The sequence below is a fragment of the Dipteris shenzhenensis genome, chromosome 8 (genome assembly GCF_047967505.1).
Source record: "Dipteris shenzhenensis isolate YYH24624 ecotype China chromosome 8, Dip_SZ_1.0, whole genome shotgun sequence".
NCBI lineage: Eukaryota > Viridiplantae > Streptophyta > Polypodiopsida > Gleicheniales > Dipteridaceae > Dipteris > Dipteris shenzhenensis.
Window position 1 is genome coordinate 37,742,119 of NC_141603.1, and position 21,332 is coordinate 37,763,450.

A 21,332-nucleotide genomic window follows, 5' to 3' on the forward strand; every position below is an offset into this window, starting at 1 on the left:
TTTTAAGATACTCCATCTTTTATCGTTTACCATATTGGTCCCACCTCAAGATCAATCACCTGCTTGATCCCATGCATATCTTCAAGAATGTGGCATCTACCATTTGGGAGCATTTGAATGGGACACGAGATTCGGCAGGCATAAGGGAGGATTTACGTACCATAGGGAGGATGTGTGAAGCTTGGCCTCAAGAGAGACCAAATGGGCGTGTTTTTTTACCTCGTGCACCGTGGATGTTATCAAAGCTAGAGATGGCGATGGTGAAGCACGCTATTACTACAATTCGTACTCCCACTGGATGCATGAGGTGTTTGAAGGGAGCCTTTACAAAGAGCAAGAAAAGAGGTGTAGAGCAATTATATGGCTTGAAATCTCATGATTGGCACAAGATGCTCCAAGTAAGTATTTTATGTGCATAATATCTTTTTCCTTTCAAATTTGTGAGTGAATAGCTATAAGCAACTAATCAACCACCTCCTCGCGGGTTCAGTTCATACTACCTACTAGCATTTCACGTAGTGCATCGAAGGACGTGAAAGATTGTATTTACAAGATGGGCGAGCTTGTGAGGTACTTTACATGATACAAAATATGATGCGTATCAATGCTCCGTGCAAGTTTGAATGCATATTGCTAATATGCTGTACTTTTTCATTTTTAGGTATGTGAGCTCAAAGGAAATAGATCCCACCACGCTTGAGAATGCTCGAGTTATGTCAGTGGAGGTGGTTTGTTTAGTGGAGGAGACATTTCCACGTTCTATTCTCACAAGCCAACTACATCTCATAGTGCATTTGGTGGATGAGATTGCTATATGCAGTACTATACATGCACGATGGTTGTTCTTCCTAGAGTGCTTCATGAAGACCTTGAAGGGCTTCGTGAGACAAAATGCAAGACCCAAAGGTAGAATGGCCGAGGGTTGGTTGGTACAAGAGTCACTTGTATATATTTCTGAGTTTCTTGTTGATGTGGATAGCTCTCTCCCACAACTATGGAGAGATGATGAAGACCTAAGGATGACCTCTATTGTGCCTCAAGGGAAAGGACGCAACAAAGTAATAGACATGGAGTTGCATAATAGTATCAACCTCTTTTGTGTGCTTAATAGTGATGTGATGAAAAGATGGGTGACAAGATACAAGGATGCAAAGGCAAGAAGACAAGAAGAAAGGGCCCTCTTTCGTATACACCACGGATCTCGTGTGCCATACCCTCAGTATCTAAGAGCACTTCCAAAGGATATTCATGTGGATTGGCTACTTGATGAAATGGAGAAAGCAGAGAAAGATGAGGGGATGCATATCACAATGGAAGAATGGGAGTATGCTAGGGGATGCATGAGCAAGGTCGGTATATAGAATGTTATGCATAAGTTAGGAGCTTTCAATAATTTAGGTTGCTTATTTAATTGATTTTTTCTTGGTGTAGTGCACTATGTTCAATGCTATATGGTGTGAGGGCAAGCATTTTTGAACACAACAGATTGATGATAAGAGAAACACACAAGATTGCGGCGTCATTGCTAGCTTTGAGGGAGCCAATGGAGCCATGGATGATTATTGTGGCATAATCCAAGATATTATTATGCTTGACTTTCGACGCTTCTTTGTGTATGTTTTGGATGTAAAGTGGTTTAAGGACATGGTGGAAAGAGGCCCTAATGCAACAATCAAACGCCATGCAAGTGGCTTTGTAACTATTGACTCCACAAAGTTTTGGCAAAGTAGGAAGGACACACTAGTACTACCGCAACAATGTGAATAGGTACTATGCACACATATAAAAACACTCGCTTTTAAATATTTGATGCAAGAAAAGTAACATGATTGTATTTGTGTTTGAATTAGGTTGTCTATCAACCAATGGTGGATAATAATAGATGGTGGCATGTCATACCTATTATGCCACGTTCCAAAGTGATGCATAGTTCATTTACTAATATGGAATGTATGGAGGATGATCATGGCCATGGACGTGATGATGACCGTGATACGAGAGAGGAGGATGATCATGAGATAGGAGATACAGATATTGAGGCCATTACCCATGAGGACGAGCCTACCATTCGAGATGCTGATTTCGATGAGCACATGAGTGGCACAAGTAGTAGTGGGTTGAATGTATTTGTAGATCTAAACACTTGTTTGGATTTTGAAGTAGATAATTTGGCAAGGGTTGATCTCATTGAGGATGAGATTGAACCGTAGCCCCATAATTTTTATTGGCAAAACTATTTTACATATTGTCTCATTCTCCTCATCTCACTTAATTCTTGTATATGTGGGCTTGCAAAAAATTATGTGCTTTGGTAATCATGGGCAATGTTTGGAAAGCAATGATGTACACCAAAATCTCACTTTCTGTATTCTCTAGTTTGCGTCTATCTACGCGTCTAAATGCGCGTCTGATTCTCAGTGTAAACACGCAAATAAACGCGCAAATAGATGCGCTAATAAATGCGATGTTAGACGGGCCCGTATTTTCTCAGTTTAGATGGGCACGTAGACACGGTAATTTACACGCAAATAGACGAGCTTTTAGACGTGCATTTAGACGCGCCCGTAATTCCTCTACTAAAGCAACGCCTATAGACGCGCCCGCTATTTTGCACGTCTACCAAGCGCGTCTATAGTTGTGTGTTGTTGTGTAATTTGAATAATTTATACTCATGGCATATTGTTAAATTCTCTCATACTCAAGATTTTGATATGTATTCCTGCTAAAGGGAGTTGGCGCCCCAAGAGTCTCACTAAGTTTGGATGCTAGAATCATCCATTTTCCAACACTCTCTCTTGGTCAAGCATCGATGCCAAGCAGGGTGTGCTTGACTAAGGAATTACGAAGAAATAAATGCCCACTGGCTTAAAAATTGAGTACAAGGAATCTCTGAAGGATCTTTAAAACCATGTTTGCCTCATGATAGTCTATCTCTTTGTCATTTCTTTTGTGTTTTGTTTCTTATCCTCCTCGTCTTTCTTCTTAGTATTTAATGACATGTCCTTTCAGGTGATAATAGTAGGGTATAGTAGTGGATCTGAGATGTGTTCTTATTTTCTATGAGAGTGGAGCTTCACTTGAGCTAGTTGGACATGGTAGTTTTGTTCACATCCAATCTTGTCTCTTCTAGAATGAGAGACAATGCAATGGATGAAAGTATGAGATTGGCTTGATTTGTAATACTAGATACACATGCTTTATGGAATGAAGGCACACTTGCAAGTAAGAAAAATCAGCTTTTTCTTCATTGATAGTGAGTCTAGTACCACTTAGTTCATCAATGAAATAATGCATATCCTTATCACACTAGACTATACAAATATAGCTTTTTCAATGATAGTGACTTTAGCACCACTAAATTGATCGATAAAGCAATGGATATCCTTTTCACACTAGACTAGACAAATATAGCTTTTTCAATGATAATGATTCTAGCACCACTAAATTGATTGAGAAAACATGAGGTGCCACACTAGACTTATCATACTTTTCCATGTAATCTTAAGGATAATCTTGCAACACCATTAGTTTGATAAAAAATTGATTTCAATCGATTCCATGGTCCATTAGAGCTTGTGGCAGAGGTTACTTGATGGATGTGGTTGTTAGCAAGTCCATAAATGATGAAAGAAAATGACTTAGAATAATGATATACCCATTTGTTGAGATTAGATCTTGATTAGATGCTAGCTTTTTATCAGTCCCACTAATTATGTGCCAAAGATCAATCTGTAGTGCATATTGACGCACCACGTGTGATACCTAGTGCCATCATACTTCTCACTTTTGTCTAAGAAGGTGCTAAAAAAATGTGTCATCTCTCACTATAAGTTGTGCTCACAAAGAGGGGTCCTTTAGTTTGAGGACAATACAAGGACCCAAGGACAATTTTTACACGTTAGTTTCATTAATAAGAAACAAAACAAGTTATGCAAAAAAAAATTAGGTTTACATATTTTACTTCAAAATCTAGAATAAAATATATATAAATGTACAATGTTCAATTAAAAATTATGAAACTAAAAAAACTCTCTCTATAAACTTTGCCAGGATTTTATACTAATGTATAATTCAATAAAAACATTCATGCAAGGAGCCCAGGGTAGTCTACTAACAAAGAAATACTTATAAAGTAGATAGCAATCAATCATCAAAAAACAACTATTGGCAAATCATTATGTGCAAGAATAGCTCCATAGATTCCATTAAAATAATAACATCTGCTTCTGGTGCAATTTTATTAATTTCTAAACAAGTGGGACCCTAGAGTTATCTTCCCCATATTGGCACAGTGAGAAAGAAATATGAGTTGAATTCCTTAAAGAAGTGCCACTTTGTTGTTGCAAATAGTTCTGGGTAGTCTCCAGCATGCCTAGTAATAGTTAAATGATGAGCTTAAAAATAAAGAAAAAATCCCTTGTTTTAGGATGGTTTAGAGACACACCAACACGAAGTATCTAGCATGTACTAGAACAAACTTGCATCGATTCTTAAAAATGGCTAATCTAGATAGATATTACCATACAAGGAGGATCTTGAGGAGAAGTTGCATCGTCACAAGCCAAGTGCTTACATGATTGCATCACACAAAGATTCATACTTTTTTGTATTTGACCTGTAGGTCTATCTCCAAGATATGGCAATGTCAGTGCAAATGCACATGAGCAAATTTTGTCATAAGTAAAGTATGTTTTTGTAGAAACACACCATTTGATGTTTAGCAATATAATGGAGGTCTTCAAAAAGATGACATGCCTCTTCTCCAAGCAACTAAAAATATGTATGTCTTCACAATTCAAGAAAGTATGGCTCTTAACAAGGTTAGAATTGGAAAAAATGCAGCTCCTAACACGATTAGAATCATGAATTCTTCTTTGTACCATAAACTTGAAATAGCTTCCTTTTCCTTTGAGTCCACGAGTATAAACTACCTTTTGCAACATTCAAGAAGGATGACCTTGCACTCATGGTAGATCTCCTTTAGGAAAATAGAGTAACAAAATCAGAGTAACCCTTATTCCAACAAAAGGCCCTTTGATACCATGATGAAAGGTAGAGGTTGGCTTGGATAGTGATTATTGAAATAGCAGAATGTGGAACCAAGATGAGAGCATGAGAGAGACAATAGTTGGGGGGCAACAGATATCACATTCAGAATTACTAAACTTTATTCACCAAGAACAAACAAGACTTGGACTCTCACACAATGTATCCACAAGTGTGATGCACATGACCATGATAGGCAAGGAGACGAATCTACCTGCCTTGTAGTAATCACTCAAAGACCTTCTCTAGATCAACTCAAAGTCAGTTGAAGAATATGCTTGCCTTGTACTAATCATGCTACCTCCTTCTAGCGAACCCCAATGCCACGTACTTAAGTGGCTCATAAATTTTCAATGATGAAGCCACTCAAAGCTATAGGCTTTGCTCAAATGATGGTGAATGACATCCAACTAGGTACCTTCACAAAACCAGCTTCACCTTAGATATGTTACAATTTTATTGAATTTGAAGAAAACAAGGAAACTCACATATCGCTCACATATCCTATCTTTCCATCAATGCAATTGGCTATATACTCATCAATATTATTAACATATATACCAATGGATATGTTGACACTAGTATATTAAATACTATCGATATGTCAAGCAGGGAAATCCAGTATCTTTTATGGAAATACTAGAGAAACACTGAGATACTTGTGGAAAAAATGCACAAACCTGAACATGTTTTGCCAATTTTGTCTTCTCTCACTATTCCTACCTCAACTCTCACACACCTTTCTCCCCAGCATGTCTTTTCCCTCACCCTTCTCTACCTCTCCTTTTGCTAGAATTCTTGATAGCGGAAGTGAGAGAGGGAGAGAGAGAGGAGTGCACATGATATAGCTACATGTACACTAAGTGTATTGACAATGAGCATGAGATATACATGTGAACCCCTTAGGGTTCGGGTTAGGGTTTTTCCCTGTGCCCTATGTGAATAGTGCAATTTACAGTATCTTTAACAACCCCTCTTAAGTAGAGGGTGTATGTACAAGACCTGTTTGTGGATTTCATTTGGTGCATATGATAGCATCCAAAACTGAAAAGAGAACTGAAAGAAAACAGAGTAGTATGTGCATTTGTGAGCACAGTGACTACATAGCGAAAGCATGTACAATGAGTACAACTTACAATCATGCACATAACAAGGATTTCCCCCTCTTAAGTTGTGGGTCATCCTTCGCCTTTGGGAATAAAACCCAGAAGATAGGCCGAAAGGAAGAGGAAGGAAATGTGCAAAAAGTCAAGTCCTCCCGGATCAAAGACTGGTTGATTGAAAGATGACTGCATGAAGGTCTACATGTATGGTTGGGTGTTGAACATGTCAAAGGTGAACATGTCATGAGTCGTCCTGGACAGTGTAGCTACTCTAAAGAAGAGGCATCCAGATGTGAGGCTAGTTGCTGTAGCGATGTCCAGAGAACAAATCCGGTAGGCTGTGACATACGAGGGTGTCACAAACCCAAAAGAACTCACAGCAATGTGCAAGGTATGCTACAGTAGAACTATAATCTATGTCGAATGATGCGGGGTCAAAGAAGACCGCATAGTCAATGTGGATAAAGTGATCCAAGGATTGAAAATCTGGGGCCGTAGGTGCATGTATGATACGCTACTCTGCTAATGAAGAGGCCCATAAAACTGACAAGGTATGGCAACCTATCATACCTGTATGCTCAACTTGATGAGTTGGAGGTCGTCTGATGTGTGCATGGCTAAACATACATTGGCATGGGATGTAGCATCTATCAAAAGCTCGTCAAGAAGGAGCTGATAGTATAAAGGCCTAGAAGCCTAAAACACAACTATGAAAACACATGACGTCCTTGAGGTATACGCGGTGCCGAATGTTGATGTAGGGACTGATCTATAGTCCTAGATCCAACCACTAATGTGCATCAAGTATGGACTGTATACGACAGCCATAAGTGCATGCTGAAACACTAAGTCTCCTTAGGTTGCGCTATGGCTGAACCTGATAATTTCCACTGCACTAGGGCATGACCGCACGAATGCATAGGTATCCTCGTGCTGAGGAATGATATGTTAATTGAAAGAGGTGGTGGTGATAACTAGATCCAAGGGTGGTGCAATGCGGCATAACTGAGCTAATGCTAGAATGTCTTGAAGACTAATGTGCTTATCTGAACTGCTGGTAGGAACCGTGTCCATAGATGTGATAAGCTCCATGTTAGAGGTGAAAGCATCAATGATGGATGCTGGAATGGAATCCCCTGAAGAGCTGGATGCGATGTGGCATAAATCTCTACATGCGGCCGGAGATGTGAGTGCCCTCGTATTGAGGACTTACCTGCTGAACTACATGATCACTGGAGAACTCCTGCTGAGTATCTACATCTGTGGCAAAAGATGGAGTTCGATCCATGCATGAATGTGAGGGTTGTACATCACTATAATCAGACTATGCTGATGTAGATGAGACTAGTGCTAAGGACTTACCATCAAATATGCCTCACGCTAAGGGCTTACCAAGGAATGTGCATGATCAAAAATTGCGGACTGATCCATGCTAACATCTGAAACATCTGCATCTAATCTATCATAGGCCAATGAGGCTCGAGTCAGCATCATACATTGGTACATACCTTGTGGCAATAAATGGTCAAAGAAGGTTCTCTTTCTACTCACGGATCTCGTCCGCCGGAGTCATGACTGGTGTATCATCAACTGTGTGATGCGAATAACTCCATGCTGGAGGCGGTCTGGTGCTCTGTGCAAGAGGCTTACCCGTGTATCAATGAGAGTGTCTACCGATGAGAACACTATGTGGGAGCTGCCACTGGGGGGCTTAAGCTAAACAGTCAAAACCAAGTTACGTGAGAATTGTATATGCTAAGGATCAAACCTGTAATCGAATAATGACAATTGTGTGTCGGGATAGCTAAGAGGCTATACAAGGCTAATGTATTTGTGCGGAAACCAATGCCAAAAATAGTCAACAATGTGTAACTTTACATGGGTGGCATGTGTGTGTGCAAGAAGAATGCAACAATCTTGAATCCGACGAAGATCTCTGCCAAGTGTCACATTGAGGTGCTAAAGTGCCAAATGCCAAGAGACTGAGCTGGTGTCAGTGTGTGAATATGTATACCGATGATAGATCGGATGGGACTAACGTCGGTGGGAACTAATCGGGTAATGTGCCAATGCCTGACTTGGCTTAGTGGAAATAGATCTCCTCTATGGCGGTGCTAGTCTACAGCTAGATTACACGTCGAATCGCAAAATGCAGCAAATGAATTTTATCTTGATTCATTTTAACTGCTGGGTGCACTGGAAGATGAAACAGAGATGCCTCAAAAGGAGGGCTTGTCGCCTCAACAGAGCAAGGGCTTGCATGCCTTGACAGAACAAGGGATTATACTCTCTCTCGAACGGAAACTCTCTCAATGGAGGATGCCTCGTGGAAGGAGGTTTGACACTCATGAAGGGAGTGGGAGCACCATCGGCTCTGATACCATGATAGTGGAAGTGAGAGAGGGAGAGAGAGAGGAGTGCACACGATATAGCTACCTGTACACTAAGTGTATTAACAATGAACATGAAGATATACATGTGAACCCCTTAAGGATTAGGGTTAGGGTTAGGATTTGCCCCTATGCCCTATGTGAATAGTGCACTTTACACTATCTTTAACAATTCTGTCAAAATATATATATAAAGATGGAACCATACATTGTAGGTCTATTTTCTAACTTAAGGGAAAGCATTTGCATATGATTCTTCTCAAATAACAAGGGAATATGAAAGAATTTCAATGTTTGTATGTTTGAAGCACAATTTACAATTATAATGAGTATCAACATGGTGTATGTTAAATTAACATCTACATGCAAAATATCATTTTAGAAATATGTCAAGAGATTTGAGTTTGAATACCTTATGAGGGTTTTAGAGTAGCTCACAATTCATCGAGAGTTCAAGAATAGTATTGCCTTCCTTGTTATAATGTCTAATTAACTATCTACCATATATTGGTTGCTATATTTATTGCAAATGACTTATCGGAAAACTTGATGTTCAGTTTTGGTTTCATCTTTCTTTTACGAACACCTCCAACTGATTCAAATTCTCAAAGTAGTATCATTCTTACAAATATTTTACTTAATTTTATGAAAAATCAATAATTCATTATTGTTGTTGAAAATTTTATGGAACACTCACTATCCAACCCCCAAATTCAAGAAATGTTATAAATAAATAAGAGACATAGAGTGATATGCCATTTAAAAGGATCAAAATCATCATGCGAGAGAGAATTGATACAACAAGTGTCTTGGTATAAAGTAGATCTAATCAATAGAACATTATCAAAATTGCAGGGAAATATATAACCATACAAAGATCATTCATGACATAAACCATGAGTATAAATGAAATATGCATATTTATTTATTTAGTTCATTTATTATTTATTATAGAATTATAAATATTATAATATTTATTTGTTTAGTTCATTTATTATTTATTTTAGAATTATAAATACTACAATATTTCTATATTGTAGATTAGGACATCTCCAATAACAATGACTCTTTCAATCAACAATTTGAGAACATTGGAACAAGTCCAAAATTTTTCAATAGTGTGCTCGTAGTGGATGATTTGCCTATTAGCATTCAACTATGACATGATTTGCATACTACTCAGAGGTGGTGGTATGCTCCATTTGGTTTTGGTGACTACAATAGGTGGAGCATGAGATGGTTCTCAGATAATGCCATTAGTCATGGATTTGGTAATAGCAACAATAAGCACATGAATGTTGGCTTGCCACATGGTTCATTTTCAGATATCCCCAAATACATAGAACAGCCTCAATGGACTCATTCAAGCTAGGAGCAATCAAACTTGGGTATGCAACAATTCAATGGTTTCATCTAGGCAGGGATGGTTGAAGGGTTTCTCCCATGTAAGTATAGGATGGGCAAAGCAAACCCAACTCTTTGTGGTGCATTGCATTCTCATTGGCCCAAAAATCCTCTATAATCCTTAAAATATATGAAATTACTTTTACATATTTCCCTTTTTCATCTAATAATTGACAAGAATTTTTCATACCACTTTATGTTTTAATTCACATCTATGTATTCCAATGTTTGCAGAATGTGTGAGAAGTCTACGTGCCTACTCTATGCAAGATATGAGATAAATATGCAATATGATTAAACTATCCATGCCGTGGAGAGACGTAGCATTGGCCAATTCAATATAGGTGGATGATAGTAATCAACTCCGCATCCCTATTCTTAGACGTGAGAGGCCTTTTTCTTTTTGATAGAATGTTACAATGAGCTCAAAGCTCCACATGTTGATAGTTCCCTCGCTGAACCCTTCAAAGGATTTTTTCAAAAACCTACACGGCGTTTTCCTCTCCTTTAAGCCTTTGGCAAGACAAAGAGAGAGACACGACTTCCTTGCGTAGAGGTGGGAGATACGAGCATGGAGAAAATAAGGCTCTACTCCACAACAAACTATCCAAGACACAATTCTCCAAGTTCACCCTTGTGTGTATAGAGGAGCATGAAGGAGGTAAAGGCTTTGCTCCACAACAAACTATCCAAGACATAATTCTCCAAGCTCATCATAGCAAACTTTCGATAGCTAGAAACAACTTCTCGGACGTAAAGGCACTGGAAGCAACAACTGATAACATGCTTTATGAGCTCCTAGCCCTTGTTGGTTTACTACACATCACCTACTAATAATAACCTATCAATTCTCTTGCCCATCTTTATGGTTCTCCATACTCATTGTGGATGTGTCATGCACCCTTTGGTTTCAATTGTTCTATCGACAGAACAAAGGTCAAAAGAGAGAGAGAGAGAGAGAGAGAGAGAGAGTAGGCTAGCAGATGGTGAGGAAGGGGTGGGACTTTGTTTAGATGCATGCATCTCCCCTCATGACTAGTTCACTACTTTGGCATTGGCTACCTAAGCTTACAACTTTGGAAGGCTCTTTAGCATTCCAGATACCCAAGGTGAGGACAAGATGAAACACCAATTGATCATCTTATAGGACATTTCATAAACCACAGACAAGAACCCTTGACTAGAACCATTAGTTGATACTTGATGTGCCATGATACTAACTTTGACTCTCTAAAATTATGATATATTAGTGATAAGTTATCCAAGATATGCACTAGAAATGGATAAAGGAGACTTTTAGGCCTATAGATAAGAAATAGAAGTTTCACAGGTGGATTAAAGTAGTGGGTTAAAGTAGACCCAAGATCTTCCGTTCCCTGGTTTGGTCTATTCCTCTCTTATAAAGGTTTTAAATTAAATCTGAACAAGCCTCTCTTGTAAAGGTTTTACATTTGAACATTTTAAAGCTAAATTGACAAACCTTGCCATTCTTGTACATCTCCTTGAGATCAACTTAGTAGGCTTCAAAAATGTGCTTTAAGAGTTGCCCAACACACCTTGCCTAAAAAAACATAGGATTAGTGTTAAACATCCTAGGATTGAGAGAGTAGGTCTTTTATATACTTTTCTAGCTGCAAACTAACATAGTACCATTCTTCTACCTAGCTCTTTATTTTCCTCCAGTTGGGTGGTATCACAACGGAGTTCAAGATTTTTAAGTGATGATTGGGTTTTTTCATATAAATCCTATCATGTAATATTAGGAAAAAGAACAAGACACAAACCAATAGGTCTCCTCCCCCTTGTAAATGAAGAAGTTCATCATAGTACTACATATTTCTTAACCTAGTGAAGGAATTGACTCTTTAAAAAATTAGCAAAGAATGCAACATGAGTTATCATCATATATTTGCACCCAAATAGGCATAACATTCCAATATGATTGGTGGTAATAACTCAAACCAAAATATCCTGTTAATCGATGCCACAATTTCATATTAATAACTTTGTTCTCAAAGAATGTAGACTGGTGTAGGCATAAAAGAACATTAGATCATTAAATACCTAAAGTAACAAAATCGACAGGCACTCATCTATGCTGAAAAGGATTGGACTTCATATATCTCATTGCAGTCACCCACAAGGCTGACAAACATAAACTCCATTACACATAGCAGGGACTAGCTACTATGGCATCATCACTGCCATCATCGGCACCCATAGGAGATGTAGAGCATATTATCAATACATGCTCTCACATATATACACACACATCCACACCCCTGCACACAATAGATATCCTCACCAGGGTAAAAAAGGAGGATGGGATGAATTGAACTCTATTACAGTCCCGATAAATATAGCTAAAAGATTGGTGAAGGCAGTAAGTAATTGGCAGCTTGGAATAATGTCAAGTTCCCTTACATTTATAAATTTTGAATGTCATAAATTAAAGTGTGTTTAGCAAGGTAGCGATTGTATATTAAGTACAATGCAAGCATCGCCCATCCCTATGTATATAAACAAAAGAAATTTACTGACTTCAGCTGCCTGGTCCATGATGGAACAAAAAGTTAACCAGAAACACAAGAATACTATGCATCTTCTCTCTCTGCATGACCATTTGCATTCCACTTTGTGATGCAAACATGCACAAACTGTTCTGGTCCACACAAATTTTGTGCAATCCAATCCATAGGCAAGTCTGGGCTCGGCTCAATTCCCTGTATACGAAGGATCCCATTCAGGAAAAAGTGTTTCTGTTGACCATGCAGTTGTAAATTGCTTGAGATCGAATTAATGCAAGTCATCTCTTCACCCTTCCAAATTAAAGGAGAAGGAAGACTTTGATCCCTGGTACGCAACTCTAGTGGACATATGAATAGCTGTGGTGCCATCTTCACAAGGGCATCCCAAAGCGTCAGCATTGAGCCTGGATCCAGAGTATAGGAAGCACATATTTCAGAAATCGAGTTTTTTTCACATGGCATAGTTAAGAGGTTCAATATAAATACAGATAGGCCTGTTTAGCACAGAAACATACCATCCTCCTTTTGCACATCAACAGGTCTTGTTATATATGCAATTTCATCCCAGCTGTCAACTGAAGGTGATTCGAGCATATCTCTTGGCTCAATTTTTATCGTTCTCACATACAGGCGGAATGGCATCTTAAGGAGTGAGTTTTCTCTCCCTGCAAAGGTCAATGGAAATGATTTCACGTCTTGGCAAGTAGTCCCCTTTTAGTCTGGATGAGCGTCATCTCTACAATCAATGCATGCTTCTTGAATGAAGAATTACCTGCCCGTGTTGTTTTCCCACTAGCTATCTCTGCACTTTTGGATGCCGTCGTACGCCCAATACTAGAGCTAGAAGGTGTCAATCTAGGAGAGATTCGGTCATAGATCTCTAGGTCACCTGGAGAACTTATGTAGCATACAATATATCAGAAAGAAACTACAAAACTCAGGAGAATAGAATAAGCTTTAATTTTCCATAAAAATATATATGATCAACAGTGCACAATTTCTAGTACCAGGAGTTCCATGGTTTAACAACCTTTAACTACAGATCGCCAAAGGTCGACTTGGTCAGACTGAGACAGGTTCATTACATTCTTTGCGCTCCCGTACATTATATACGATGCCTAAATCCAAAAATAAGAACCTTGGGGTTATAAATTTTAAAAAACGTTTCAGAGTCAAACTCCCTTGAGAAAAAAGAAAAGAAACACTACAGTGAACTGTCATCTTTGATATTAGTAACTGAGAGTGAGTTCCAGACCTTGGCTTTCCTCCTCTGTTCAATTATGTGGAACTTCAAGAAACCTACAAACTCAAGGAATAGGAGCCCAAGCAAAAGGGCTTGAAGAGGAGGAAGAGCGACATCCAAAGATGCAAGTAACAGAGGAGATGGAAAGGCAAAGAGAAGGAAAGTATGATGACTGATATGCCGCCAAACTCTGAGCAATTATAAATCAATTTCCAATGCCGATTTGATCCATATAGTGTTGTAAATCAACACGAACTTCCTTGAGAAGTCCTCTGCATCCCTCCTTGTCTTTTAAGTCTATTCGCACAGGAGAGGAACAGCACTAATTAATGACAGTCAGATGATGGGAAGGACAGTACGATAGGATGCAAGGTGGACCCTCAAGTCCTCTTACTTTTTTCATCTCTTATAGGCCAGGACGTGGGTCTAACCAATGGGAGTTGGAAACCATACAAGGGACACAATCCTTAGCAATGAGGATTCAAACAAGTGCATCACACCAACCTGTCATCGTGTGTAGGAGTTCCAACCTTTGTTTGTGGAGGCCTATATAGGATCCCATAGCCTGGCATATTGTGTGCTCTTCCTGGGCATCTAGTAGGCTAGGCAAGATGCACAGTCTGAATGGACACAACCAAAAAAACGAGCAGCACAGAAACGAGGGCAATGTAGCTAAGAGATGAACACTTATGAAAGGAAAAACTTATGACTTCACATTCATAGAAAGTCCTTACGGCTATCATACGCTATCTTGAAATCATCAAAAAGATGCCCCCCATGTCCTTCTAATAGTTTTTTAGGTAATGTGCCAAAGAAAGTGCTAAGTATTAGATGCCAACTTGAAAAGTGGAACTACCAACTTGGATCCTATCAAAAAAGCCCAAGGGGCCAAATCTGGTTGGTCCACAAGTACACTGCACCTCTGAAAGGTCCACCTCATAAGAGAAGCATCAAGGATAGATCAATGCTGTGCTCAATCCACCTGGGTTAACCATCCATTGGCACTATCCACTACCCACCACTCGAACCTGATATAAAGAGATACTGGTCTACATCCTGCCATAGTATCTCTCCTGCACTATTGTTTGGACAAGATGTTTCAAATCAGCCTCTGCATGTGCCCCATATAGCAATGTGAGAAACACCACCATGGATTTGTTGATGGACTAGATTCTAATAAAATGGCGAGCTACATGATTATCAAACTATCAAAGCATGTGATAATATCAGAGTCCTGCTGATGTATTTTATATTTCGTATGGCCAGTCATAGATCGTTTTGCATGCCAGCATCACACTTTAGCTACTCACACCAATTTTCAACAGTATTTAAGTGGCTAAAATCCTGGCAGTCATGCTGCTCTAATTTTCGCACATCTATCTGCAGATATTGAACTGTTTCTCCAGCTCAATATAGTGCAAATGCCCCAACTAAACTGGGGAAAAGGCTTGATCAAGTTTTGTGAACTGTCTGAGCCAACAGAGCAGTTGCGAGCTTGGTCACCTTTGCTTGCTCAGATTTTAAGTGGCTCCCTATTGCTGTCAGAATGCAAATCTTTACTCCATACATCTTGCAAAAATATGGTTTACATATAAGTAACTTCATAATCCAATGTTACAAATTAAGAACTTTATTGGTTAGTGAAAAATCAATTATCCTAATTCAAAAGCAACTCAAGTATATGGTTGAACTTCAGCACCTTGTTTTTTTGTTTTTTTATAGAGCTTAGAGCTTCACCTCCTTGAGAGAATTGATGAAGCTCCATTTGATAGAATCCTCCCCTTCATACGGAAGAAGTTCAGGAGGATAACCTCTAAAATGTACCTGGTATAAAGATTTTGACGCATGTTAGGGACAACTTCCTTGAATAGTGACAAAACCGATCCACCATGAAAGATTGCATAAACAAAGAAAAGATCAATATAATTAACTTAGGCAGCACTATAATGCGATTGATTAGATTAGGTAGGATTACAAGGCAATTGAAAGACCTACTTATAGGAATGAGCATTCTAATTACAGGAGGTCATAGCATCACTCCAACTACTGCATTCATGATATATGCAACATTCTTAAATGCTATGTGCTCACAAAAACCATATGGGTGGTACAAAAGGTGTTACGCTCAAGTCGAGGTAACATGACCTCGGAAGGGTCAGTCGACATTTTCCTTTAAAAGATCAATTTTTGGATTATATTTGTTTGGACTTCATGTAAATGATAAAAAAGGAATAAAGGTCAAGGTCCTTGGTGTGGGTGACATGGCACTAGACTGGGTGGATCTAAGGCTAAGGGACCTAAATGCATGAAATGTGCCTAGGGGCAAATGTTCAAAGATATCCCAAGAGAGGGGTAAATAATGCATTAAGGAAGGACCCTAAATTGAAGACATGTGGCATACTAGATCCATCTAGGGAGTTTAAGGCTCGTTGGAATTAAGCAAGCAGAGAGCTTTCACAAAATGATTTTTTATGCAGGAAGAAAGGCCTTATACCAGAGAAGGGCTACCAACAAGAAAGGGCGGAATGTTGCGCCAGGTCGCCCTGTAGATGCTTGAGAAAACCGACTGGTTTTTTGTCTGTTGCGCCTCCATCTCTTGACCAAATGAGCTCAGATTTCAATAGCAGCTTGCCTTCAGTGTCGTGCAGCTCGGGCTCAAAGGAATTTGCAAAAGGATAAGCACAGAGGCGGCATTGCATGAAAGTTCGTCGACGAGTTTGAGTGTTGGCATTGTGCGTACAGTCGAAATTTCCCTAAATGCTTGCAGCTGGAAGTTTGCCCGTACGTGAGGAGTCTGCAGCTCAAAGGGTTTTCTGGATTCAGCAGAGAAGCTTGCTACCAACGAGGTTGGCTGGGAGGATAGACTAAGTGCCCTTGCCCGTAACGAGATTGGGATGTGTCATTTGGTATCAAAGCGCAGGTTATATTGTCTGGGACTGGCTGGGCGTTTGACGACGGACAGTACAGAGCCCAAACTCTACGTAGATGGTAATTTGGCGGTTCGTAGGTTTGGATAGCGTGGATGAACAGCGCACGACGAGGGCTACTGGGTGGTCGTGGAATTAGTGGCCGCAGGTGATGGCGCAACTATGGGTTCACAGACGTCATCGCAGTGCTGATGACGAATTAGGAGACGGACGATGGTATGGTTCATGTAAGCTGGTGACGAAATAGGACGCAGACGACGATACAGCTAAACCGCAGGTTCATACCTTGGTATCTCGGAAGGCAGACGTGAAGCAAATTTTGGACACCCGCTGGTTTACAGCTAGCTTAGGGCCAGGGAACGTTGGCTCTTGATACTTGCGTTACATGGAGGTCCTTCAACGTGATGATGGATGCTGGGTGAAAGACCTGCGGACGTGGTAAACGATCACGTTTTTTTCAGTTCGCAATAGATCGTTAACATTGGGGCTGCGTGGAGAAATTCGATCGACAGAGGACCCGTTGATTAAGGTCATTGGACCTTAAGGTCTTTGGCCAAAATCAGTTATGCAGGACAGATTACAAATTCAAATTGGATCTCCGACAAGGGGGTAGCTGAGCCACAGCAAGAACAACATGATCTCTCTATGCTACGTGAATGACCAGGGAGCTTTCTATGCCTTCTAAGTTTGTTGTTTCCGGGTTTGAGTTAATTCGGGTTGTGGAGTTTCCCTAGTATTGGGAAAAGTGGTTTTGGTTACAGTGTGATATATATTTGGTTAGCTGTAAAATTGGAGGTTGGACTTTCAATTTGTAATTACCATTGCAAGCGGTGTTTTTATTTTTATTTTTATTTTTATTTTTTTTTAAAGAAAAAAAAAAAACACACACACACACAATCCCATTGACCTGAATGGAAGTAGAAGAAGAAGCTTCCAGGATGGATCCCGTAGAGTCGGGAGTCCGGCCGACCCCGCAGGTGTCACGCCCAGCAGGTCATACATTGTCTGGCAGGATTGCAATGTTAGAGGATGCCTTGCAGCAGATTTTAGCGCAGCAGCTACAAACAAACGTGGGGCAGTCTGAGCTCAGGAAAATGGTACATAGTATGTCTGCCAGACCATCTCGTGAGGAGAAAGGTAAATCTCCGATGGAACCGGAGTCCAGTGTTCGTACGGTCGAGCCTAGGAGGGCTAAGGTACCTAATATTGCCAATTATAGGCCAGAAAAGTATTATGGTCAAATGTCTGACCGTAGTTCCGGTATCATTGACACCTGGTTACACAAATGGGACGAGGCATTCGCCATTTGTGAAATCAGGAATGATATGAAGAAAATCCACGAGGCCACCCATATGTTTAATGAGGCAGCAGATAGGTGGTGGATAAAATAGCTAAAAGATGAAGTAGCATCCACTACCTGGAAGAAATTTAAAAAGGAATTTAGAAAACACTTCCTACCTCCTGACGAAGCATCCCGAGCTTGGGATCAGTATCGAAACCTTCGTCAGAGAAATTTATCAGTGGCAGAATACACTGATAAGTTTAGAGAAAGTATAATGAAGGTTGATGAACCCCTACCTCAGTCAATCCAAGTAAAAGATTTTATCTTTGGATTGAATGATCGGATAAAGATGGAAGTTCGGGCTAAGTATGCGAACACGCTAGATGAAGCAATTGCCATAGCCCTGAACTATGAAGATGCAAAAGGGAACAGACCAAGTGGGTTTGTGCAGGTTGGGACTCAGTATGGGTACCCGAAGAAAACTGGGTTTAAGAAGAAGTGGATTAGCAAAGGGAGTGCCTCACAACCTAGTGGTCAAGCCAAGTAGGCGAAACCAGTTGAGACTCCTAAATCAAGTACCACCATTGGAATGAAAAGAAAAGTAACACCAATGGCAGCCCGGGCTTGGTCGAAGTCTTCTTTGAATCGAGAGCAAAGGGAAAAAGCGAGAAGAGAAGACTTGTGTTTTGGTTGCCTTCAGCCTCATCAGTGGAAAGATTGTCCACGAAACAAAGATTGTCAGATGGCTGAGATGGTGGTCTCAGAATGCGACGTGGAAATGGAGGGAAGTCCCAGAGCAGAACAGATGCAAATTCAGCTAGCGGGATCTTCTCAAAGGTCAGTACCTTTTTTGTTATGTGTGTCTATTGCTAAGTTAGTAACTAGTGCACCTGATAATATCCTGTCAAAGCCCACGGCAACGGGGTATACAGCCTTTAATGATACGGAATTAATTAAGATGAAAGAGCAAGTAGCTAATCATCAGGTCATTGTGTTATTTGACTCAGCGTCAACGCACAATGTAATTAACTCCAAGCTCGTAAAGAGGCTGAAATTAAAGACTAGCCCATCTGACTATGCATATACAGTCAGAATGGCAGATGGAAGTTCAACTGAAGTATGGGACCAAAGGGTTACCCAGTTGGAGCTTCGAATTCAAGACTATGCTGAGAAGCTTGATTTTGAAATAACTAAGCTTTCTCATGCAGACATAGCCCTGGGTAAGGCTTGGCATTCTAGGAAGAATCCAGCCATCCATTGAAAAAAGCACATTTATCAATTCAAGATGAATGATGTGCTGTATGTCTTACGAGGTGAAAGGGATATACCTCAAGGACCGTTGGTTTCCGTGATGGAAATTCAAAAAGCTCAAGAAGAGTTTTTGTTTCTTTGTACAACATCGATAGAGCCGATTGATGATTCTTCGACTAGCACTGATGTTGCTCAAAATGGAGAGATGGCCAAGCTGGCTGATCAAATAGCAGAGGAGTTCTCTGATCGTTTTAGGGATGAGCTACCTTATGGGTTACCTCCAGAGCGAAATGTTCAGCATAAGATTGAACTAATCCCGGGGGCAGAACCTGTAAATAGACCTCCATATAGATTGATTTTACCGAAGAAGCGGAGGTGCGAAGACAACTGGAAGAATACCTCAAGTTGGGGAAGTTTCTCACCTTTTGCTTCGCTAGTGATATTAAAGAAGAAGAAAGATGATACTTTTCGTCTCTATATAGATTACAGACCATTGAATAATATCACTACTAAGCACAGGTATCCGATGGCTCGAATCGATGATTTGCTAGATGCATTACATGGGGCCGTAATTTTCAGTAAGATAGATCTTAAATGTGGCTACCATCAGATCCGTATTAGAGCCGAGGATGTGCATAAAACCGCTTTTAGAAGCAGGTTTGGACATTATGAGTTTTTTATAATGCCCTTTGGACTTACCAATGCTCCAGCTACATTCGTCATGCTTATGAACGATTTACTACATCCGTATATCGGAAAGTTTGTAGTACACTTTATTGACGATATTCTGGTATTCAGTAAAAGTATTACTGAGCATCATGAACACTTAAGAATAGTATTCAGTACTTTGAGGAAAGCCAGTCTTTATGTAAATAAAAAGAAGACTATACTGTGTATGGTAAGACTTGAGTATTTAGGATTCATAATTACTCCGGAGGGGGTAGAAATGGATCCAAAGAAAGTGACTGCAATACTGACTTGGCCACTCCCTCAAAGTTTGACCACTTTGCGATCATTCTTGGGATTTGTCCAATTTTATCAAAGACATATCAAAGGATATTCCGAAATAGTATCGCCATTGACTGATTTGACCTCAGATAAAGTACCTTTTATATGGGGACAGAATCAACAGGAAAGTTTTAACACCATAAAACAAGCTCTGGTCACAGGACCGATGTTAAAAATACTTGATCCCCAGAAACCGTTTTTCCTTGAAACCGATGCAAGTGACATTGCGGTAGGAGCACTTCTCCTCCAAGAGGGAAGGCCAGTAGCCTTTGAAAGCAAGAAGCTTTCTCCCTCTCAACGAAATTGGCCAACTCATGAATTAGAGTTGTATGCTGTTGTCCATGCTTTGAAAACATGGAGACATTATTTGTATGGATCAGAGTTTTATGTGGATGTTGATCATGATACTCTGAAACATTTTTGTAAACAACCTGAATTGAGAGGCCGCCAAGCTAGGTGGGCAAAACTCATGCAGGAGTTTAATTTGACGATTCGGTACTGAAGAGGGAAGGATAATAAAGTTGCTGATGCGTTGTCACGCATTATGCATAACATGAGTTTCACGGTATTACAGAGTGCTCTAATGACCGAGATTAGAGAAACTCAAAAGGTGGACAAGTTCGTCCAGAGCCGGGGAAAAGGATAAACTGGCATCCAGAGAAGGCCAAACTTATGCAAGATATGCCATAAGGGATGGTATGCTGAAAAGAAATGGCAAGGTAGTAGTACCTAATCAGAATAATCTCAGGCAGAGAGTCATTCGACAATGCCATGATAGCCCATGTGCGGGACATCCAGGAGTCGAGACGACATATGATCTCATGAAGCGAGATTTCTTTTGGCCAAAAATGAAAAAACATATTCATGAATATGTGACACGTTTTTCGTGTCAGGTAAGTAAGGCAGAACGGGTGAAGCCACCCAGACTTTTACAGCCCTTGGAGATACCACTAGGTAAGTAGGAGAGCATTTCCATGGACTTTATTGTAGGTCTGCCTACGACACAAGGTGGATATGATTCTATCCTTGTGGTGGTTGATCGTCTTACCAAGATGGCTCACTTCATTCCAACTAGAGAGTCTGTTAGTGCCCCGCAAGTGGCGGATTTGTTTATTAGACATATATTTCGTTTGCATGGATTACCCAAATC

At 40.0% G+C, this 21,332-nt stretch overlaps 1 protein-coding gene across 1 annotated transcript in view; it reads right to left on the minus strand.

Moving 5' to 3' along the window:
• Positions 1-12,348: 12,348 nt before the first annotated feature.
• The window catches only part of APG5 (autophagy protein Apg5 family), a 120,734-nt gene continuing 111,750 nt past the window's right edge, over positions 12,349-21,332 (minus strand). Inside the window, exons 5-9 of the mRNA XM_087378154.1 lie at positions 15,452-15,538; positions 13,502-13,589; positions 13,244-13,360; positions 12,987-13,136; positions 12,349-12,875 (exon numbers count right to left, since the gene is read on the minus strand). Of these exons, the coding sequence (XP_087234280.1) occupies positions 12,538-12,875; positions 12,987-13,136; positions 13,244-13,360; positions 13,502-13,589; positions 15,452-15,538 (780 nt within the window). The 3' untranslated portion in view covers positions 12,349-12,537. The remainder of the gene's footprint in view (positions 12,876-12,986; positions 13,137-13,243; positions 13,361-13,501; positions 13,590-15,451; positions 15,539-21,332) is intronic.